General features: G+C 38.1%; 1 protein-coding gene across 1 annotated transcript in view; it reads left to right on the top strand.

Annotated features, from left to right (window-relative positions):
* Positions 1-6,325: 6,325 nt before the first annotated feature.
* Positions 6,326-24,948, top strand: part of DHX35 (DEAH-box helicase 35) — a 59,332-nt gene continuing 40,709 nt past the window's right edge. Inside the window, exons 1-5 of the mRNA XM_043985919.1 lie at positions 6,326-6,540; positions 11,858-11,991; positions 17,513-17,605; positions 18,512-18,589; positions 23,442-23,546. Of these exons, the coding sequence (XP_043841854.1) occupies positions 6,501-6,540; positions 11,858-11,991; positions 17,513-17,605; positions 18,512-18,589; positions 23,442-23,546 (450 nt within the window). The 5' untranslated portion in view covers positions 6,326-6,500. The remainder of the gene's footprint in view (positions 6,541-11,857; positions 11,992-17,512; positions 17,606-18,511; positions 18,590-23,441; positions 23,547-24,948) is intronic.

The following is a 24,948-nucleotide window of genomic DNA, read 5'->3' as shown; positions in this document are numbered from 1 at the left end:
GGCTATCATTATGACATTGTAATAATACATATTTCTATAGCACCTTAAGGCATACCAAACATTTTTCTCACAACAACTCTGAGATGTATTATCCCCACCTTACAAAGGAAGGAAATTGAAGCTAGGAGAACATTTTGACTCGGTAAGGGTCACACAACTAACAGATTCTGGAATTGGGAAGTTCTAGGTCTTTTCGATATAAGATTAGTATTTTTCTACATCACAAGTTTGCCTCTCAGTATATCTAAAGATATTGAAAAGCTACTTAAAATTTTAGACTTTTACTTTGACAACTTGGGTCTTGGGGGTCATTCATAGCATCTTTTTGGGGTTCAATTTCCGTTTTTTGTTTTTTGTTTTTTAAATTTTTGCAGGGCAATGAGGGTTAAGTGACTTGCCCAGGGTCACACAGCTAGTTAAGTGTCAAGTGTGTGAGGCTGGATTTGAACTCAGGTCTTCCTTAATCCAAGGCCAGTGCTTTATCCACTGCACCACCTAGCTGCCCCCAGTTCAATTTCCTTTTATGAAAAATTACAAAGCTGAACTTAATTACCTCTAAAGCCCCCTTTCTCTGTAAATCTATGATCTTCTGATCTGAGCAACAGGCAAGCATTTTTCAAGCTGTGCCAAGGTGAGCAGGATTGTTGATCTACTTTTGAGAACTACTCACTAGTAAAATATTTTGCTCTTTTGAGAATGGAAACAACTCATGAACAAACTTAATGCCCCTGGTTGCATTCCAATTTAGCAATCCCACAAAGACATATGCTCCACAACTGGTCATAGTATGGTTGAAATGTGTCTGCCACTGGCCTGCAACAGATTAATTTCCCTGGGCCACGGCTACCAAGAGTAGAGTATTGTTACATGCTGATGTGTGGTACCATGTACCCGAACAGAGGCAGTGCATGTCTAATTGGCCATTTCTTTTATGTGTATTTCACTTTAGGGTGCTACCTCTGAACCTCAATTCTTGTTATCCACTTTGGACTTTCTAGTACTTTGATGGGAAGTTGAGATATTATTTCTTGTTTCTTGCTTTGAGATCTTCACTTTGAGACCCTGCATCCATTTTTTTGTTTGTTTGTTTGTTGTGAGGAAATGGGTGTTAATGACTTGCCCAGGGTCACACAGCTAGTAAGTGTTAAGTGTCTGAGGTGGGATTTGAACTCAGGTCCTCCTGAATCCAAGGCCAGTGCTCTATCCACTTCGCCACCTACCTGCCTCCCTGCATCCATTTTTATTGTTCATAGTTTCATTTATGGGATGGTCCCTTGGCACCTGGCCTAGTCTTGCATTGACTTGGCCAAACTTATCATTTATAGGATGGGCCCCTCTCAGGAATGTCAGGACTATTGCCAAATAAGTGAAAGCTTTAGAGAAGTATTTCACCTGCATATATTTTTCTTACTGGGTCAAGGAGGTAGGGATGGTGGGTGAGCATTATCTCCCAAAAGGGAGTTTTGCCTTTGTTGCTACATCAGACATTGTGCAAAATAGAACCCATTATCTTTCTCCCCTGCTATCTCCTCTCTTCCCCAATAACTTCCCTATTTCTTTTGCTACTTAATTTTCCTATGGTGGTTCAAGGTAAAACTATCTTTCCAGGCACTCAGATTCATTGTATCTGAATCCCTCTCCATAACTCCTAAGTTTTGTCAATGTTACATTCACAACATGTCTCATAGCCTTCCCTTTTCTTACAGGGTTGTTACCCTAAGTCAAGGCCCTCATCACCTCTGGCCTGGACTACTATTTTTTTTTTTTTTAGTGAGGCAATTGGGGTTAAGTGACTCGCCCAGGGTCACACAGCTAGTAAGTGTTAAGTGTCTGAGGCCGGATTTGAACTCAGGTCCTTCTGACTCTAGGGCCGGCGCTCTATCCACTGTGCCACCTAGCTGCCCCTTGTCCTGGACTACTATTAACAGCTTCCTAATTAGGCCTTCCTGTAAATATGGCAGGCCTAATTTGGCCTTCCTGCTTCCAGTTTCTCCCCTTTCTTCATTTGGACCTCCACACACCTGCTAATTTTCCTATGGCTCCAGTCTGACCATGTCATTTTCCTGACCAAAAAGATTTCACAGTGGTTTTTCAATGTCAATAATATAACTCCTTACCTCCTTAATTTGTCTCATGCTGACCTTTCCAGCCTTAGTCATAACATCTCACTTCAGGAACTCTGTTTTCTTCATGACAACCCTTCAAACTTGTGAAAACTGCTATCATTAGGGCAGTTAGATGGTGCAGTGGTAAAGCACAGGCCCTGGATTCAGAAGGACCTGAGTTCAAATTCGACCTCAGACACTTCACACTGACTAGCTGTTTGACCCTGGGCAAGTCACTTAACCCTCATTGCCCCACAAAAACCAAAACCAAAAAAAAACACCCTGCTATCATTGCAATTTCTGAAGGAAGGATATTTAATTTTTTCATCTTTATATCCCCAGCTCCTAACACAGTGCCAGGCCCATGGTAGGTCTTTTTATAGGCTTGAACATCCTTAGTTCTTTCGGTCATTTTTTCAGTGTAAACATTCAACTTTCTAGTTTCTTCAAACCATGTAAAATAGTTTTGAGTTGTCTCACCACTTTAACCATTATCTTATCCTCTGGTCAAGGCTGGGGTGGGACATGTCAGGCAAGTATATTTAGAAGGAAATAAAAAGTTAAAAAGAGTTTTTGTGAGGTAATAGGGCATGGTGAAGAACAAGTACTTAATTGGAAGTCAGGAGGCTCAGGTACTTAACTTTATTCTATCTAGTTATGTGACTTTGTATTGATAAAATAGTGTTGGACCAGATAATTTTTATGGTCTTTTCCAGCTCTAAGGAACTTTGATTTCTAAAACTAAGAGGTTCTCATATCTCAATCCTATCCTCATTTTTTTGGTGAGGCAATGAGGGTTAAGTCCCTTACCCAGGGTCACACAGCTAGTGAGTGTCAAGTGTCTGAGGCCAAATTTGGAATCAAGGCCTCCTGAATCCAGGGCCAGTACTTTATCCACTGTGCCATCTAGCTGCCCCCATCCTCATTTAATATGTTGTCTCACCAAGATATTTTTTTTTTTTTGCAGGGCAATGAGGATTAAGTGACTTGCCCAGGATCACACAGCTAGTAAGTCTCAAGTGTCTGAGGTCAGATTTGAACTCAGGTCCTCCTGAATCCAGGGCCAGTGCTTTATCCACTGTGCCACCTAGATGCCCCCCAAATATTCCTAATACTAAGTGATTTTTCATATGTTTTGAGACAACAGAGTATAATGGAAAGAGTACCAGATTCAGGAAAGATCTGGGTTCAAATTTTACCTCTGATACTGGCTATCTGTCCACAGGCAGGTCACTTAACCTTGCTGGGTCTCAATTTTGCTATCTGTGTAATGGGGACATAAATCATACCTATAGGATTGGGAGGATCACATGAGATAATATATGATATATATAAAGTGCTTTGCAAAGCTTAAAAGGCTATATAAGTCTGTTATTTTTATATGTGACACCTCTTCATTTTAGCAGTGTGTTTCCGAATACAAAGTTCACTTTATCCACACAGCTTTCAAATCTATTTTCTCAAAGCAATCCTTTGAAGTAGTAAAGGCAGATAGTCCCATTTTATAAATGAGTGTGCTTGGGTTTAGAGATGACGAGTGATATGCCCAAGTTCACATTCCTGGTTAAGTAGTACAAGAGTGAACTGGAGTATGAATCTCCTGATTCCTATAACAATACTTTTTCTACTAAAAAACTGATTTCTTTTGCCATATCAAAGAATCTCTGCAATTAAAGGTAGATGTACATTTTGTTTTATGTAAGATATATTATCTGATAAGTTGCGTATCAATTAACTTTGAAATATTAAATGCTATTTTAATTGTTCTGCAGTGGGAAGTTACTAATTAAAGGAATCGAATGGTACATTCTTTACAAAATGAATTTAAAAACTCCTATTTTTGTTGTCTATCCAGAATTTCATATGTTGGATTTGCTTTTGCATGGAGTATTTTGATACTCTTGCTTATTAAAGGCTTTTCTACTGAATGAAGCCTTTAAACAAGAATTGATAATAACTATGATAATTCTTTTTTATACTTTCCCCTCACAACCAATATGGATGAAGAAGCTATGGTTTATATGACACTTGTTTCCTCATGTTTCTCCAACTATCTGACCATTGTTCTTTCTCAAATCTCCTTTACTAAATCGCCATCTTCCTGTTCCCCAAGACTTTGTTCTGGAAACTCTTCTCTTTCTACACCCTTTCCTTTGTTGATCTCATTAGCCTTCCTTTGGGTCAATTACAGTATCATCTTTTGAGATGACTCTCAAATCTATACACCCAGCACTCATCTGTCTTCTGAGCTCCAATAAGTCAATAAATATTTACTTAGTGCCTACTATATGTCAGACACTGTACTAGAGGCTTGGGATACAAGACTAAAAATGAAACATTTCCTGCTTTCAAGGGTAACATGTTCTACCAAGGGAGATGTGTACATATGGAAATACATAAAAATAAGTACAAGGGGGGAAGCTAGGTGGCACAGTGGATAAACCACCTGCCCTGGATTCAAATATGACCTCAGACATTTGACACTTACTAGCTGTGTGACTCTGGGAGAGTCCCTTAACCCTCATTGCCCTGCAAATAATAAACAAATAAATAAATAGATGAATGAATGAATGAATGAATGAATGAATGCAAGGCAATTTTGAAGGATAAACACTAATATCTGGAGGGATCTGGAAAATCCTCATGGAGGTAATTAAAGGAAACTAGATTTTCTAAAAGGTGAAGGTGGGAGAGGGAGCATATGCTGCTCACAGTGGTTATTTTATGCAAAGGCACAGAAACAAGAGATGGAATGTAGTGTTGTGAGGAATAGCATAAAGGCTAGTTTGGTTAGGCTGGAGCGTATATGAAGTAATATATAATAACCCTGGAATAGTCAGGTTATGAAGGGCTCAAATGCCAGGCCTCTTATATTGCCATCTGCTTGCTGGATAGCCCCGCCAGAATATTCTTTGGCTATCACAAAATCATTTCCAAAATGAAACTGATGTTTCTCAACAGGCGATTACAACCTCAGTGAAAAATTAGGTTTGTTACAAGAGACAGGAACATGCATGTGGAACCCTAAGTAAGTGCAAAGAGTTTACAATCTTAACAATCCAAACAGAAGTTTGCATATTTATGAATTGTTGTCCATTCCTCCCCTTCCCATTCTTTTCTTCCCACTCTGTTACCTCCGATTTACCTTCTAAATGTTTTGTATATCCACAGCTATTTACATGTTGTCTTTCTGATTAGAAGACAAGTTCCCATAAGGTCCTGGACTGTGGCTTTTGCTTTTTATTGTGTCTTTTCTTCCATCTCTAGTGCCTAGCACATAATTGCTTAATAAATCTCCATTGACTGCTCTTTGTACCTAACGTTCTATATCTAGCTTTCCTTTGACAGATTGTCTCTTAGGCCTGGAAGGGAACCTCCCATCAGAACTTTTATACCCTAATTTTCCTTCACAGCCCAGCTAAAGCACCACTTCCTCAAAAAGGCCTCTCTTGATCTTCTCCCCAAACCCTGTATTTATTTTGTCATATATTTTGCATGTATTTATCCATGAGTACATGAATGTAAATTCCTTGAGGTGAGGGCAGGGGTCGTTTCATTTTGTATCCTCAGTGCCTGGCATATAGTAAGAACTTAATTGAGCTGAATGGGATATTTGACTGCTCTGCTCCTAATTTTCCACAGAATCCCTGTTGTTTAAATTAGTTTTTATTGATAGACTTTTCCCCACCGTCCCTCACCTTTCTCCTTCCAGAGAGCCGTCCCATATTACAAATCATATTTTTTAAAGACAAAAAAGAGGAATAAATTAGCCTAAGTGATCAATCCATGGAAAAGGTCTGAAAATAGGCGGAATCTAGAACACTTGGGGATCTCCCCCACTACAGAGAGCAGGAACAAGCCTTTTGCCTTCTCAGCAGCCCACAGAACTTAGCACGGCTTCTGCCAACCAGCACGCGCTTAATAAAAGTTAGACCGACCTCCCACCTCTGCCAAGGATGGGAGCATCTTCTCTTTCGAGCCACGCTTGTCTTTTATAATTTCTCATTTTTTGGACGGTGTTCTTTCTGTCGGGCCAGGTGGTCGAGGGAGCCACGGTTCTAAAGTTGGGTCAGGGTTCTAACACAGCTCTAACTGCTGAGAGTCCGTTGGTTTCAGCCCTCTCCAGCTAATTGAGAAGTCACGTGAGGCGGGGCAGGGGGCGGTGCTTAGCGCCAGGCCCGGAGAACGTCCCAGTCCCCAGACGCCGCCGGCCGCCGTAGGCCCTTAGTGTAGGGGAGCGGGAGTGGGAAGGGGCTACTGCCAGGCTTCTCGGCGGCCGAGGCAGAGCCCGCGGCAGCGCCCGTTGCTTCTACCGCCCCGCCCCCCTCTCCTCGCTCGCTCTCGGGCTCCTCCGCGGCCGGGGGCGGAGCCCTCGCCGTAACCTTTCACCCCAACATGGCCGCGCCCATGGGACCCGTGAAGTTTTGGAAACCTGGTAAGGCCCTGAAGGGTCGCGGGCTTCGGGGGTGCGGGGTGGGCTGGCCTGGCTCGAGGGCCCTGGGTACGGGGAGCTTCTTCTGGATCACGCCGGAGTGGGGGCAGTTCCTGGACCTCGAGGTCTGCTTTCGCTTCTCGCAGCCTCTGCCTCGTCGCTCTCGTACCCGGTTCTTTGGCCGCGGCCGGAATCGAGGACCCCTTCCCCTCCCCCCTACCAGTCCCCGCTGCCCTTCGGGGGAAGCTGGGCCGCTAGAGTGATCACTGTCTCCATTCCGCTAGCGCTTTAAGGTTTTACAAAGCGCTTTTCTCACGACAAGGTCGTCAGGGCGGATGGACTCATTCCCATTGTACAGACGAAGAAACTGAGGCTCAGAGTGGGGAATTGGCTTGCTCGGGGTCGCACGGCTAAGACATTGGTGGACCCCTGGACTTGAACCCACGTCTCTGGCTTCTCCACCGGGCGCTCTTTCCCATTCCCGAGGGCGGGCTTCCCTCCTCGCCCCGCTCGGGCACCCGGGGAGTCCTCCAAGTGTTTGGTGCAGTTTCATAAATATCTGTCACAAAGTTGGGCTTTTTCTCCATCGCGCCTTTCCTCTTCCCTTCTTTTCTGGTCACTTTGTGCTTTCTTGGGTCACTTCCCGATCCTTAGCGTCAGGGTCTGTTTACAGGACCGAGAGGCGCTCACACTCGCTGCAACCTGCCTGTTGAGGCAGAGCATTGCAGGGAAAATGGGACGGGGAAGTGCTACTATGTTAGCTTGGAACAGCGTGGAGGTATGGGATGCTGTCTGTATCCTCGGGAACCAATAGGCATTGTTTTTTAATTCCAGTTTCATCACTGTTGATTTTTTTTTTTGACATTTCATTTAAAAAACTTTGAGTTCCAAATTCTCTTCCTCCACTAATTGAGGGGCAAGCAAATAATAGAATACTTATTATACCTGTGAAGTCATGCAAAACATTTCTATATTAGCCATGTTTCGAAGAAGGAAGAGAAGAAGAGGGGAAAAAATGCATCAGTCCGCACTCAAGAGTTCTCTCCTTGGAGGTGGAGGGTTTTTCATCCTGAGTCCTTTGGGATTGTCATGACCCAGACATAATTATTTTCTGCAAATAATATGTCGACTGTCGTTTTCCCCAAATGCAATCTTATGATTCAGCATTTTAAGTTGCCAGCAATTAACAATAAGTTGCCAGCAATTAACAAGTAGCAAGAATTGAGCAGTAATAATTAGAACAAAACTACCAATCTAACAAGTATCCTTAACAAATGGGATATGTATTTATCCCCTACATCCTTTTTTCCAGGAAGATAATGACTGGTCAAAATGTGAAACCTGGATGTAAATTAGTAGAAGCCTGAGTTAATGATGGATATTTAAAGAATCAGATCTGACTTTTGTTTTGCTCACCTAAAACAGTACCATATTGCTGCAGTATTTTAATCTTGTCATATTTTGGAATGTCTCCCCAACCTGTATTCACACCATCTTGGCACATTTTCTCCCTTAGTTACCCTGAAATCATATATTTTTAACTCCACAGTTCAGGACTGGATTTTTATTCATTGCAGTTTAGCATTTATCTACAAGCAAACATTCATAAACTATTTTTTTTTGCAAGCTGTAACTGTAGTCATTCAATCACCAGTTATTATTGAGGAACAATTACTAGCTACTCTAAGAATAAGGTAATAGAAATAAGAATAAGAAAATAAAAAACCAACAACTTGAGAAGGTTTAGGCTTAGAAATATTTCCGAATTAGTTTTTGTATTATTTGAACTATTTGGATTTTTAAGGAATCAATACAAAAAGAGGGAAAAGAACATTACTTTTGTTGTATGTAAGATTCAATCAGATTTTTTTCCTGTTTTCTAGTATACTATTAATTCTTCCTGCTTTAAATAACATATGAATTCATTACTTCTGCAGGGTGTGACCTTTCTAAGTAAATGGAAAGTTTGTACACTCCATTTTTTTGTCCTTTATAAATATAGAAGATTAAGATTCAGACTCCCTTCTCATTTGCTGCTCTATTCAGTGAGCTTAGCACTACTCTCTACTCCTCATCTTAGCTAGTAAATAAATGCTTTTTTTCCTTTGAAAGATGTACTTAGAGTTTACATAGAGACACAGGCCCATAAAAATCATTTTAAGCTAAGATAATTGAAGCAAGAATGTTCATTTTGTGTAGGTTCTACTCTGAGTTTTTATAAAAAGCCTTAAACATAGTTAATTTTCACAGGCTAAGTTAACCCATTTTTCTTCTGGTTCTTTTCTCTTTTGTAAAAAAATGAAGTTCAATAATACTCTGAAGTGTATTGTTTCATTAGATTTTTAAAGTATGGAATCACTTTAAAATTATGGTGTATGAAACTAATGATTTTATTGGTTATAGGTAGCAGTTTTGAAAAAATATATGTAAGCAGAAAAAAAAAGGAAAGGGGAATACTGAATCAAAACAGTATTAGTCACATTTTATAGATGAAGAAAACTGAGACATTTAAGATTTATTGAGTTTTCAGTAATTTCATTAACAAATAGCATGGGTTTCATTGCTTTAAGCAAAGAATAGTGCTTGTAAAGCTGAAAACGAACTTTTAAAATATAGAGTGGGCCAGAGAATTTACTAGTAGTAGAAAACATTATTGAATTTCTGATTTGGCTGAATGGAAATCTTTTAAAGGGAGGAGATCAGGTAAAAACCAAGTGGCAGTTGTCATATAAAAGATTTCATAACAGAGAATATAGTGGTACACATAAGTATAGGAAAAGAAAGGGGTAAGTGAGGAAGAGGAAGCTTGGGTGGAGTAAAAACTGGTGATGGAGGAAGTAGTGTCATTGAGAAGCAGTGTTAGCAAATCACAAACATGAGGAAAAGGTTTCAGTCTTTTCAAATGAAGGAATGTTCAGAGCAGAAATTCAGTGGGTGCTGTAATAGTTGTAAAGGGAATATTTTTAAAAATAAATTTTTGTTTTTATATTGCTTAAATATTGCCCCCCCCCCATCCTCCCAGAAAGCTATCATCCTATAAAAGAAATATTTTTAAGGGGAAAAAAGTCAGGGGTAGTGATATACTCCTGTAATCCCAGCCCCTATGGATGCTGAGGCAGGTGGATCTCTTGGGCTCTGGAGTTCTGGGCTGCAGTGGGTTATGCCATTTTGGTGTCCGACTAAGTTCAGTATTAATATGGTGAGCCCATGGGAGCATGGAGTCAGCAGTTTGTCAAAGTCCAAATAAGAAATGGAGCAGGCCAAAGCTCCCATGCCAATTAGTAGTGGGATCAGGCAGTGAATGGTCCCTGCCATTCCAGCATGGGTGAGATGGGGAGACTCAGTATTTTAAAAAAGAATAAAGAAAGAAAAGGAAAAAGAAAAAAATTGGGAGAAAGATAGATTAGCAAAAGTGACTGAAAATATGTTCTTTCTAGCTGGGGCCAAGATGGAAAGATTAAAAAGGTAAAATTAAATAAATCTCAGGTGATAGTGGGGCAAATTATTTAATAGTAACTGACATTTCTATAATACTTTAAAATTTAAAAAGCATTAACCATGTGTTATTTTGATTTGTGTACAGTAACATCCTGCTTGATGTTAGAATTCTATCCAACTTAGTTCTTTAGAAAATATAAATCCAGAAACAAGTGAGAAAGACCTTTGAGTGTCAAAATAGAATCCTAAAATTGGAAGGGTTCTTAGAAGCTATCTACTTTACCTTTGGAGTGTATGGGGTGTGCAGGGAGGACTAGCACCTCAGGTGTGAGGGGTTTCCAAGCCCTTTTGGGACACCTTTGGTGTCCACTTGCCACCCAATTCTCATCTGTTCTTCCAAGAAGCTGTAGCATGTGCAGTAACCACACACCAGTAAACCATCTCAGCAGGTGGGCTAAACCAGGTTGAGGGTAATTGACAGGCCTCCAAGCCCATCTGTGAGTTAGGGGGATTTCTGCCCCAAGCCTGTGAAATCTTCCTCCTGCTGAATGGGAACAGTTTTTTCCACTGGCCATGAAAGTGTCTGAAGCAGGCACTATGGAGCACTTGCAACTTTACCTTTCCAGCTAAAATAGGACTTTTAGAACCAGTTTTTAACCCAGGGTCTGTGACCTTTTTTTTTTTTTTGTAACTCTATTTTAATATAAATGGTTTTCTTTGTCTTTTCTTTTCTTTTCTTTTCTTTTGTGAGGCAATTGGGGTTAAGTGACTTGCCCAGGGTCCCACAGCTAGTGTCAAGGATCTGAGGTCATATTTGAACTCAGGTCCTCCTGAATCCAGGGCCAGTGCTCTATCTACTGCGCCACCTAGCTGCCCCTCTTTGTATTTTATTTTAAGCATTTAAAGACATTATTTTGAGAAGGGGTCCATAAGTTTCACCGGACTGCCAAAGGAGTAGACACAAAAAGGTTAAGAACTCCGGCCTTATAGTATCCTCTACATACACGAAAGCTTATTTTGAGCATTTCCATTGTTAGAGAGCTCAATCCTGCCTCATGTAACAGCTAGAATTGGTAGAAGATTATTATTATATTTGGCAGAAAATCTACCTTATTGTCATTTCCATCTTCTTTAGCCTTCTAGAGTCACATGGAATACTTCTTTTAGATGGTAAACTGAATGAAAGTAAAGACTTTTTTGTTTCATCTCTGTCAAATACATTATACATTGTAGGCATTCTATAGATACTTCTGGAATAATTGATTTTTTTTTGGCGGGGCAATGAGAACTAAGTGACTTGCCCAGGGTCACACAGCTAGTAAATGTCAAGTGTCTGAGGCCGGCTTTGAACTCAGGTCCTCCTGAATCCAGGCTGGTGCTTTATCCTCTGCACCACCTAGCTGCCCCCTGGAATAATTGATTTTAATCCTTCTTCCACATGCTAGTTTATGAGGTCCTTGAAGACAGATATCATGTGTATGTTGTTACCCTGTCCCCAACCCTCCCCCCCTTTCCCTACCTCAACTTGTCCATTCTCCATTCTGAACAGCCTCAGTTACTTCATTTGTTTTTCATATGAAAGTTTCTAGACCCTCCAGCATCTTCCCGTTTACCCTTTTTTGGATGCAGTACAGTTGCTCTATATCCTTCTATCCTCATGTTGCCAGAACTGAACACAGTGGAGACCGTGGGATTATTATTACCTTCCATGTTCCTGATGCTATAGTTTTCCTATTCTGATATACACTTTTCAAGATACTTTCCCTAAGATGAAATTGGGTAATATAACATAACATAATACAAAAATGTAATGGATATTTTAATTTTTATGTATTTATCTATTCACAAGATGACAGGACTTCAAGAAATATTTATCTTACAGGCACAGAAGGCCCAGGTATCAGCATCTCAGAAGAGAGACAAAGTACAGCAGAAAGCTCTGGAACTACTGTCATATATAATCCTCATGCTGCCCTTTCTATAGAACAGCAGAGACAAAAGTTACCAGTTTTTAAGGTACTAAATTATTCCAGTATGCCCAAATTGTGTGCCCATTGACAATTTTTATATTCTGACATTTATTAAGCCCCTACTATGTGCCAGTCACTATGCTTAATACTAGAGATTAAAAGGTAGAAAAGAAACAGTCCTTGTCTTTGAGGAGTTTATTTTCTGCTGGGGATAAACAATGTGAACATAGATAAGTAAATGTAAAATTACGCAAAGTAAACCCAAAGTAATTTTGGGGATGCAGGGAGAACACTAACAACTGAGAGAATAAGGAATGACTGGGAACTTGAGCTGATGTACTTCATTTTTATATCACCTTCGATTCCCACTCTATTTACCTCCCAGATAGCTAGTCTTATAATAAAGAATTTTTTTTTTTGTGGGGCAATGGGGGTTAAGTGACTTGCCCAGGGTCACACAGCCAGTAAGTGTCAAGTGTCTGAGGCAGGATTTGAACTCAGGAACTCCTGAATCCAGGGCTGGTGCTTTATCCACTGCGCCACCTAGCCGCCCCCCCAATAAAGAATTTTTTTAAAAAAGAAAAAAAAAATTTAAAACTAGTCAAAATATCAAGAAAGTTTGATGTCATATGCAATATCCTATGCCCTTTGACCCACATTTCTACAAAGGAAGTAGGGCATGAGGGCAGAGATATCGTTTCTTATCTCTTTTGGGGGGCCAAGTTTGGTGATGATAATTTTGCAGCCTTTAATGTCAGTTGTTTTGTTTTTTGTTCCATTTACAATGTTATAATCATTGTATATATTGTATTCTTGGTTACACTTACTTCACTATATCAGTTCATCTAAATCTTTTTATACTTCTCTGCAATATTTTTATTTTTAATTTCTCTAAAGCATTTCATTAGAATACATCAAAGACCTATGAATCCTAATACCTGCTACTTCTCACAACTTGTGAAATACTTAGAATTATTTTTGATCATTAAAAGTAATCTTATAAAATCTTGAAAGACTTTGGTGTTTTTTAATTAGATATTATATACTTGAATATGAAAACATTAAAAAATCTTTCTTTTAAAATTAATTAGGAATATATTAATTGTATACAATATATATTTTACTCCAACAAAGTCATCTTTTTGTTTCTTAATGAGGTACAGATTTGACCCTGGGTTCTCAAAGTCTATGCCAGTGGAGGGACAAACTTTGACAGATCGAGTCCAGACTAGAAAAGCTTTAGGCATTGGCAATAGACTATCTTATGTTTGTTGTCTGAGAACTAGCCTAACTTAGTTTGGAGGGACTTATCACCAGATTGGCTATAGAGTCATAAATTTTCCAACTATAGCAAATGCCAAAGACTGTTTTCTAAAGGTAAAGACCCAAACCAATACACAGATCCTTGAAGTATTGAAACAAGTCAATCAGTTGATCAGTAAGCATTTATTAAATGCCTCCTGTGAGCCAGGTCCTGTGCTATGCTTTGGGGATACAAAGAAAGGCAAAAGACTATCCTTCTCCTCAAAGTGCTTCCATTTTAATGGGGAAGACAATATGTGTATATAAATAGGTCCATGTAAGATACATATAGTGTAGAAGCAAAGGAATCTGAGAGGGGAGAGCTCTGAAATCTGTGGTGAGTGGGAAATGTCTCCTGCAGAAGGCGGCATTAAAACTGATCATTGAAGAAGGTCAGGGAAACTCAGAAGTGGTGGTGAAGAGGGAGATCATTGCAGGCAGTGACAGAGAGTGCAAAGGTGTGGAGACTGGAGATGGAGTACTATGTTTGAGGAACGTCTAGGACGTCAGTGTCACTGGATCATAGGGTATGTGAGGAGAGTAAAATATAAAAAGACTGGAAAATTAGGAAGGGATTTTTACATTTGATCTTATTGATAATAAGAACTCTGGAGTGGGTGGGGGCCATAGTAAGACTTGTGCTTGAGAAGATCACTTTGGCCATATGTGGAGGAGAAGTGAGAAAATAGTTATGGTAGAGAGACCAATTAGGAGGCTGTTACAGTAGTACAAAGAAGAGGTGATAAGGACCCGAACTCTCTTGATGGCTCTGAGCATTGAGAAGGGGACATAGATGAAAGATGTTGTGAAGGTAGAAATGACAAGAGTTGGCAACTGATTGGACATGTGGGTGTATTCAGTGAGAGTGAGGAGTCAAGTGTGCTTGAGGTGGTGGACATGTGTGACTGAAAGAAGTGCTCTATCTTAGGTGATGGAGAAGTTCAGAAGAGGGGAAGATTTAGAAGGAAAGATAATTGGTAAAGTGGGACTGGAACCAGCCCAGAGACCAGGATTGGATATAGTGATCTGGGAATCATTTGCATAAAAATGATAATGGGATCCATGGGAACTGATGAAATTGCCAAGTGAGATAGAACAGAGAGAAAAGAGAATATGACCCAGGACAGAGCCCTGGGGGACACGTACATTTAGTGGGCATGACATGGATGAAGATCCAGTAAAGGAGACAGAGGAGTGGTGAGAGAGGTAGGAAGAAAGCCAGGAGAGAGAAGTGCCATGAAAATCCAAAGAGCTCATTGAGGAGGGTCAATGTATTAAATGCTACAGAGAGGTCAAGAAGGCATAACAATTGAGAAAAAGCTTTTAGATCTGACAAACAAGAAATCATTGATAACTACAGAGAGATCATTTTCAGCTGAATGATAAGGTTGGAAATCATAGACAAGGAAGGATATTAATGAATTGTACAAGCTATAAGAATAATCAGAAAAGAAAAATCCTGGATAGAATGACTTAAACTTAGCACAGTACCTTTTATTTAAAAGGAATTTATTATATTAACAAGAAAAATGATAAGGAAAAGTCTCTTCTAGGTTTAAATATGTGATCCTATCATCTAATGAAAGGATGGGTTTATTGTTTGGGGCAGATGGCATAAAGTTAATGAACTGCAGAAATATTTTGCTTCCATCTTTTCTGTCAAAGAGAGTGATTTATAGGTCTGTCAAAATAGGATGAACATCATTAATCAGAAATACAAGTGTAAGATAGGTGAGGAAATAGTAAGAGAAATCTTAGTTTTTATGAATGAGTTATAGATACTTTTTTGGGGGGCAGGGCAATGAGGGTTAAGTGACTTGCCCAGGGTCACACAGCTAGTGTCAGGTATCTGTGGCTGGATTTGAACTCAGATCCTCTTGAATTCAGGGCTGGTGCTTCATCTACTGTGCTACCTAGCTACCCTGAGTTATAGATTCTTACCCTAGATAAGTGACACCCCAGTGTAGGAAATTGCTTCTTCTTTTTGAGGAAATGTGGTGGGGAAAAAACTTGATAGGTGCCAAAAGACAACTTTTCTTTTCTTTTCTTTTTTTCCAAAAGACACCTTTTCTAAAGGTCTCTAAAGACAGGAAAATAATTTTTTTTCAGAAAAAGTGTGGGTTTCAGTAACTATAGATTGGTGAGCTTTATGTCACTTCCTAGCAAAATGCTAGAATAGGAAATTAAATAGTTGGTCTCTGAATCTTTAGATAGGAAAAATCAGTGATTATTAGGAGCCAGCATGGATTCAATAATAATACCTTTTGCTAGTTTACCTAATTTGCTTTTTTAACAGGATTATTAGATTGATATGTCAGGGGAAGTTGTAGACCATGTATCTGGATTTTGTCAGTAATTATTATTATAGTCTACATTTATGTAGTACTTTAAAGTGACAAAATACTTTATATACATTTTCTCATTTATCCTCACAGTCCTGCGAAACAGACAGTACAAGTATCATCCTGGTTTTACAGATGAATACTCATTTGCAAGTTATGATAGTCTGTCATGATATATTTATACACAAGACAGATGAATATACAATAAGATTTAACTACACATCAAGTGTATTTATAAGTGGTGAATTCCTGGATCAGTAATGGATTGGAAGCAGGTCTGTGGAGGAGTGTTCTGCAGAGTTTCAGCCTTGGCCCAAATGACTTAGAAGAAGACATGTACCAGTGAGTGACATAGTAGATATAAGAGTTTGGATTATGAAATCTGTGTAAAGACTAATGAGTTTGGAATTAGTGAAGCCAGGCTCACAGCCAAGCTCTGTCACTTACTACATCTTTGTGACTTTGGACAAGTCACCTAATCTCTCTGAGCCTCAGTTTCCTCGTTTGTAAAATGAGGGAGTTGGACTAGATAACATCCAAGGTCCCTTCCAGCTCCAAATCTATTATCCTATTACCTATATTATCTCAGTTGGCTGGAATAACAGGCCGAATTTAAGAAAAATAAAATAAAAATTTGTCAGTGACAACCAAAGCAGTCAAATAAAAGTGCAAAACAAGGGACAAAATATTATCTAGCCTTTAACCAGGCATAATACCCCAGAGAACTGATAAGTAAATGTTTTTTTGTTTTCCTTAAAAAACCCTTTTCTTTATACATTTGACAGATGATCACACAAACCCACAAAACAGAATAAGATGAAATCGAGTAGGCATAAGTTTATTTCTTTATTATTTTTTTTTTTGGTGAGGCAATTGGGGTTAAGTGACTTGCCCAAGGTCACACAGCTAGTAAGTGTTAAGTGTCTGAGGCTGGCTTTGAACTCAGGTCCTCCTGACTCCAGGGCCGGTGCTCTATCCACTGCGCCACCTAGCTGCCCCGAGTAGGCATAAGTTTAAAGTCTTACAAGTAGGTTTTCAAAAATCAGCTGCAGGAGTACAGAATTTTAGAACTGGAAGGAACCTTTGGATTAAGAAATTGTGCCTTGGCAGCAGTTCACTTGAAAACAACTTGGGAATTTTAGTTGATTATAAGCTCAGTTTGAGATTGTAATGTGAGGTGACTGCCAAAGAGGCTCAAGTGACCTTAGACTACGTACCGGAACAGTAGCTAGGTGGCTCTAGATCAGGGGTTCTTAACTTTTTTGTGGACTCTTTTGTTAGTTAAGCGAAGCCCATGAACCCTTGTTTAGAATGTTTTTTTAAGACATAGAATAAAAAGATTTTAATTAGAAATGATGCCAATTTTACTGAAATACAGTTATCAAAATATATCTTTTTTTTTTTTTTAAAGTTCAAGTTAAGAACCCCTGCTCTAAACTGCAGCCTGTCCAGAGAATAATGATCCAGCTTGCAAGAGGGATTCTAAGAGTCATATACAGAATGATTAAAGGAGCTGGAAATGTTTAGCTTGGAGAAGAGAAGACTTAGAAAGGAGGACAAGATAAATGTCCTCAGACACTTGAAGGGCAATCATGTGGAAAGGGAATATTGATAATAATGGCTTACCTTTATATAGATAGTACTTTCTACATCTCCTCCACCACAATCATGGAACAACTTATACTCCTGGTCTCTTTATTTTTTGTGAATAAAGGATAATTCAACTATGAAATATACATGCATATAATCTATAAGTAACTGGATTGTGAATATCTTTAGAATAAGAGATTCAGGCATCTCTAAAATATGCTCACTTAAAATATATTGACCTTTACAAAGAAATTAGTTTCACAGATTATAAAGAATCTTTGTTTTGGTTGTTTCATATAGCTCATTCCTTTTTCATTTTTTTTTCCATTTCAGCTTAGAAATCATATCTTATACTTGATAGAAAACTATCAGACAGTGGTGATTGTTGGAGAAACAGGATGTGGGAAAACTACACAGATTCCACAAGTGAGTATGTGTTTAATATTTACTGATTTCTACTTAGATTCAGTTAAAATCTATTTATTTTCTCTTGTACTGAAGCCTTAAAACAAAATAGTTAGCAGCCAAGGATTTTTTTCCTTGAAGCCATTTGGGCTTTTAATAAATTCTTTGATAGTATACTAGTAACCATTATCTGATTTTTCTAGACTTATAAATTTATTTATAGCTACATTTTTGTATAACACCTTTCTTCTGAACTTTTTTTTTGTGTGTGGGGCAGTGGGGGTTAAGTGACTTGCCCAGGGTCACACAGCTAGTAAGTGTCAAGTGTCTAAGGCCGGATTTGAACTCAGGTCCTCCTGAATCCAGGGCTGGTGCTTTATCCACTGCACTACCTAACTGCCCCTGAACTTCTTAAACTACTGAACCTCCGTTCACTAAACATTTCTGAAATGTGTGGATCCGTCTTGATGTTGTTAAATGTAAACATGTATTTCTCAAAATGAACAAAATATAAAAGCAGGCAATTTTCTTACGAACTGCTTGATACAATGGAAAGAACACTGAAGGTCAGAGAACCTACTTCTGTCCCTCATATCACTATCTGTGTGACCTTGGGCAAGTCTGTAGCCAAGTGAAGTGATGGAATTAGACTAGATGGTCTCTAAGGTACCTTCCAAGCTCGAAATTTATGATCTTATAATTATGTATGCTTGATTAATTCTATTTTCAGTAGAATTCTTCATAATTCAACTAATAAGACCTTGCTGAAGTCCAGCGAGGAATGGGAATGTGAAAAAAAGAAACAATGTGAATTCTAGGAAGATTTGATACCAAGGGAAAAGATTTCTGTGGTAATGAAAACCAGTCAGCTAAAATAAAGTGTTTATTCTGTGCTCTAGAGGTACATTGATTTTCTTTTATTTGCAGTATCTGGCAGAAGCTGGCTGGACAGCAGAGGGGAGAGTAGTTGGAGTAACCCAGCCACGAAGAGTAGCTGCTGTCTCAGTGAGTTTCAGTAGCATTTCTTTTCCTCCCCAGATTCTGTCTCTGATTTCAAGAATTATTATGTATCACTTTATATACTAAAGATGAAGAAATATTGTTTAATTCTTGGCCCACCAGATATTTTTGATCAATTCTGTGTTATAAGCCAGTGATTACATAATATTTTCTCCACTGAGGACCTACTTTCTTTACTATCCTCAGGTTAGAAATAATAATAAAATTAATTACATTTGTTATTGGCCAGTAATTTTTTTATTTGTGCATCTGAAAAAAATCAAGCCAGTATTTGAATGAATAAGCAATAATTGGTAACGGATGTGGCTGAATATTAATAAAATAATACCTAGCCACTGACAATTGGATTGCAGAATCTTTTTACCATATTGGAAGGAGGGAACTTATTATTTTTTTTCTTGTGTTTATTGCTCAGATTAATCTGCTTTTAACCCATTACAATTTGGGTATTATCCGAGAATGTTGCAGTAAATCCTCTATTCTGAGGGCACATTGTTTAACTTAATCACAGTCACATTAAAATAATTGTAGCATTTATCAGTATTTTAGAGACAAGTTTTTCAGGAATCCAGATCCCAGTCTACATCCCACATTAACCACAAGTCTTCTTAGAGGCAAAGGTCTGCGTTTTAAAGGAAAAGATATATGCAAATTAATCTGTTTAGCTCATAGGTAGGTCCATCAATTTTGGAAGCCATTTCCCTTTCTAAAGACTATGTGAATTTCTAAAATTTGAGAGCAGTCACACTCACACACACAGTGCAAATAAGGTTACTTTACCTCTCTTTGCTTAATTTTTTTTTATTTGTTAAATGGATAATAATATCTGCCAACCTGTCTCACAGGATTGTCATGAGATGGAGTGCGTGTAGTAAAATGCCTGGGCTTTTTCTAAGGGGAATGAGGAGAAAGGGAACACAGATTTAAGAAGTGCCTGCTGTGTGCCAGTTACTGTTCTAAGTACTTCATCATCAAATCTCATTTGATCCTGACAACAACCCTGGGAAATAGGTGTTATTCTGATCTCCTTTTCTCAGATGAAGAAACTGAGTTAGATAGAGGTTAAGTAATCAAGACCACACAACTAATAAGTGTTTGATGTAGGATTTGAATTCCTTTGATCTTCCTGACTCCAGGGCCTGTGCTCTGTCTACTGTCACCTAGCTATTATAAATTCACATATTTTTATATTTTGTGATTAGAGAGGGTAGTCGTATATTCAATCCCCCAGCACCATTTCCTTTATTATTTATTTTAAGTACAAATACTTGGATAGTCTATGATTTCATTGATATGTGCACTCTCTCCAACAATGCAGATAGATCCTAACCCATCCATGCCTTCTTCTCCTGTGCCTTTCTTGTTCATAGTCTCCTGTAACATAAATCATCTACAATGGAGACTTCCCCATGTTTTGGCAGCATTTCTCTAAATCTCTTGACATTAAGTAGATACTAGTGGAATACACGCATTCTACATTACATGCATTGTTTTTTTCTCACTCTTTTTTTTGGGGGGGGGTGAGGCAATTGGGGTTAAGTGACTTGCTCAGGGTCGCACAGCTAGTAAGTGTCAAGTGACTGAGGTCAGATTTGAACTCAGGTCCTCCTGACTCCAGGGCTGGTGCTCTATCCACTGCGCCACCTAGTTGCCCCTTTTCTCACTCTTGTCTATTTTGACCGGCCTACCTCAATTTCTGGTCATGAACCTCTCTAATGATAATTCTTTATGCCACTTCTCCTTCTCAGTTTTTCCTTGGTAGTATGTTGCCCACCACGCAACTGTAGAGACATTGCCCTCTGGATGATGCACGATTTTTATTCTCCTAAGAATTTGGTTTTTTATGACATGAAACATTACAATATTACTTGTAGAATATTGATGTTAAAAAGTATATCTGGGTTATTGTTAAAGGGAGAGCTTTTGGTTATTCAGAGCTCTGCACCCAGGCCACTTTCCCTCTTACTCAGTTCTGGACCTGTTTGTTGTTCTTCTGAAGTGTCTGTCTTCTGATGGACCAACTCTACAATCTTTGTGAGTATCATGGTCTGGATAGTAAGTGCCCTTTATTTGACTAATTTTTCCAGTAAATGCTTTTGAGTAATTAGGGATCTGATTAATAGGTTATACACTTTGTTTCTTAAAATTTATTTTTATTGATACCTTTGTTTTTCTGTTACATTAATTTTTAAATATATCTTTCCCATTCACCTGAAGCTAGGTAGTGCTTTGACAAATCAGGCCTCAAATATTTACTAGTTTTGTGATCCAGGCAAGTCACTTACTTTCTCTTTGCCTCAATTTCTTCAGTATCAAATAAGATAATACAGTTCACTAAACCAGATTTTCCAATATTCTCTTGCTGGATTTAGAAAGGGAACTCCTTGTTAATGAACTATTAGAGTAATTAGTTAATGATTGCAGTAATAAGTTATTAATGGCATAACTGGTTTGGGTTACTTGGAGAGTCCTGTTAAGAAGTTTTCATAAATGTTTGTGTTGGCTTATTCAGAAAACATTTGTTTGCTTTATTCTACCTAAATGAAATCAATACTCTTTTTGAGTCCCTACTATCATCCTAAATCACAACAATAATTCTTCCACTGTCACTGTGCCCTTCAATCATTCCTTCACATTATTATCACACCCTGTTCAGTTGTAGTTTAAACATGTTGTATTTATATAATTTTGATTGAACTGGTCCAGGTAGGAATTGTACATCATTGGCTCTTAGGTTTAAAGTTATAATTACATAATTTATAGATTTCCAGTGAAGTTTATCTAAGTTTTGCTGATGAACTTAGAGTATAGTTATAATTATGTTACAATTCTGCTTTGCTACAGATTAGCAAATTAATTTTGGCAGTTTGTGAGCAATGTAAATAATTGATGTTTATTGTTCCTTTTCCTGAATATTCCATTCACTATTGTTAAACGTGGCTGTAGGACGACAGATTCATGGTGGAAGGAACTTAGAAAGTTCATATAGTTAAAGGTCTTCATTTTTTAAATGAGGAAACCAAAGCTCAGAGAGGGTAGGTAACTTTCTCAAAGCAGCACAGCTAATCAGTGGCAGAGTTGGAATTTAAACACAAGACCTCTGGCTCAGAGTCCAACATTCTTTTATTACATCATGTTTAGATTTGCTATTTGGTGAATTCTAGGTGGTTATTGAATAGCTGGCTATATGAGTGGGTGGAACAAAAGAACAATTGATGAGCCCACACAATTTATAGGAACTATTACTCATTTTTTTAATATATACTTAGTTTTGTTACTAAGGCAAACATTGCCATTAATGTGAGGTAATGATACATTAACAGATAGCTCACACAGTGGATGCCCAGTTTTCAAAGATAACGTCTTCATCATCGAATGTTTTTTGTGTCCTGGATTTTGTGGGATTGTGCTAGGAGCTGTTGGTTTTCCGTGGCACCTAGCACTGCTTTGCTTTGCACAATCATGCCCTTATAGATCTTACATTTTGGTGGGGGTGACAGTGTAGACAGTTCAGTTAATAGTTAGGCATACAAAGAAAATTCCCCACACTAGATTTCCTTGGTATTTACTCACTTCCACAGAACTACTTGTTTTTGGAAGTGGAAAATTAGTATAATAATAACATATTTCTATGGCATTTTGAGGGTATACAAAACACTTTCCTTATAACAACCGTAGCATAGATATTGTTATCCTCATTTTGCAGATGAGGTAATTGAAGCTTAAAGGAGACATGTGACTTACCGTGTTCGCACAGGTAAATGGAAGTCAGGGCTTGAATTCTGGTTCCTTGACTTTTAGTCTAGCACTTCTTGTGCTATTATGACATGTCGCGTCTCCTCTCCTATCGTCCTTCTCCTCCTCCTCCTCCTCCTCTGTTTGAGTGCCTATGATACAGCAAGCCCTTTGCTGGGCCCCTCAGAAATTATTTTGAATTATGTTAACCCATTTAGTTCATGGATCTGAAGAATACTTCCCTGCATCAGTCTTTTCTTTTAGTACTGACAGAAGTGTAGAGAAACTGTGACTCGTTCTTTTCCATTAACTGAGTGAAAATATAGTGCTTTATTCTTAATTTTGACTTTCAAATTAAAAAAGAATCTTGACTTTTGTTGGCTCCTCACTTGTTTGCTTATTTTCAGCCTGTAAAACTGGAAAGGGTGAGCAGGTGTCCAAAGGAAGCTCCTTGTTAATTAACTATTAGAGCAATCAATTAATGATTGCAGTAATAAGTTATTAACTACATAACTGGTTTGGGTTACTTGTAGAATCCTGTTAAGAAGTTTTCATAAATGTTAACTGTATTAGCTCATTCTGAAAACATGTTTGTTTACTTTGTTCTACCTAAATCAAATCAATGCTCTTTGTGAGATCCTTCAATCCACAAGGTCCTCTATTAGGTCTTACAGGAAATACAAAGAAATACAACTTATGTTCCCTGCCTTCAAGAAGTATATAATCCAGTTAATAATGATGTTAACGATTATGATGATAATAACAATAACAACTTTTATGTAGTGCTTTAAAGTTCACAAAGTACTCTACATACATTTCATTAGAGCCTCAAAAGAACCCCATAAGTTATATATTAACAAATATTTTACTGATTCTGTGTCTGGCACTCTCTCACCTCTACCATCTGGCCTCTTTTTGGCTGAGATAAAGTCTGAGAATATAAAAAATTAAATGAAACTTACCACAGAGATTGTCATAAATACTCTTCTTTTTTCACCTTTACTCTTAGTGGTACACATACAGTCACTCAAAGGAAGTATATTTAGTTTTTTAATAGGTTGTATGCAGTGGAATAATATTTTTATCTGTTTTTCCCTCAAAGGTTGCAGGGAGAGTTGCTGAAGAAAGGGGTGCAGTGCTGGGCCATGAGGTTGGATATTGTATTCGGTTTGATGATTGCACTGACCCACAAGCTACAAGAATTAAGGTGAAATGTTCAAATTTCCCCATGTATTCTGTATTGGAAGGAAGAAAATTAGTGCTGCTCATGTAAAGAAATTGAAGGATTCATGCTTATAGAGAGAATGTTTTTTAATGCAATCACTGATTATTCCAAATATATCAAATTCCTGCTGTATTTTGTGTCCTGAAATAGGCACTGTGGGAAGAAATATAGGCATGGTCCTTGCCCTGATGGAACTTTGTAGTTTAATTGGGAAGTATTTAATGAGAGTCAAATCATAGTATCTATTTTGAACTGGAAGAGAACTTTGTGATTATCTAATTGAATTTCATCAAGCAATTGTGTGTGGGCCTAAGAGGTTACATGGCTTGTTCGAGCAAAACTAGGGCAAAATTTGGGTGTCCTGACTTAGTTCAGAGTTTTTTTCCCACTATGTCATGTGGCTTTTCTGTAATATTTACACTTAAAAGGACTTAAGACTTTAAGCAAAGTAGTGGAAATTGATAAAGCATATAAATACTATATTTTTCAGCAGTTATAACTTCTTTATCTTTATATCACATATTTTGTGCCTACATTTTATGTTTGCCAAGTTAAAATAATTAGCATTTAAGCAGTGAGTAAATTATTGCATTTTTATTAACTGTTCACCATTTCACTTTAATGTAGCAGTGCAATTCAAGAAGAGTGTAATTGTCTACAACGTGCCTGCCACTGTGCTTCACTTCCAAGCCTAGAATGAGATTTCTATTAAGATTTAGCAGTGAATTAGATTTAGAATGGTGAATTCTGGAGTGAAGTAAAGACTAGATGTTGGCATCTCCTGATGATCTCCTAAGATTTACAGCATAGACACAATTATGTAAGCTAGAGAATGAACAGATAAGATATAATTACAGCCGTCAGTTTGCAGTCTTTATCTAGTTTAAACATACTTGTCAGATTTCTTTGGAAAACAACAAGTATATCTCTGACTGCTTCCTTTATGTGCAAGATCAATAATAAAAGCCCAGGGGAAAAGGTGCCCAAATCATATTTATGTACTTTTATACCTTATAATTTTATTTTATTTTTTTATTATTTTTTTTTTTTAGTGAGGCAATTGGGGTTAAGTGACTTGCCCAGGGTCACACAGCTAGTAAGTGTTAAGTGTCTGAGGCCGGATTTGAACTCAGGTACTCCTGACTCCAGGGCCAGTGCTCTATCAACTGTGCCACCTAGCTGCCCCTTTACCATATATTTTTAAATAACATAGTTATAAAAATCTTTATTAAAAAAAGAGAAGCCCCAGTTGGTTGTCCACTTATTTCAAACAGTAATTGGCAGACAAAGCATTTAGATATTTTCTTAGAATCTGTTGAATGGGATTGGTATTGCACGTAGATTTATCTTGTCAATAGATTATACTTTTAGCTCCTTTAAAGTT

This window comes from Dromiciops gliroides, chromosome 2, assembly GCF_019393635.1.
Source record: "Dromiciops gliroides isolate mDroGli1 chromosome 2, mDroGli1.pri, whole genome shotgun sequence".
Lineage (NCBI taxonomy): Eukaryota > Metazoa > Chordata > Mammalia > Microbiotheria > Microbiotheriidae > Dromiciops > Dromiciops gliroides.
Note: the sequence above shows the minus strand (reverse complement) of the source record. Positions and strands in the feature narration are given on the sequence as shown.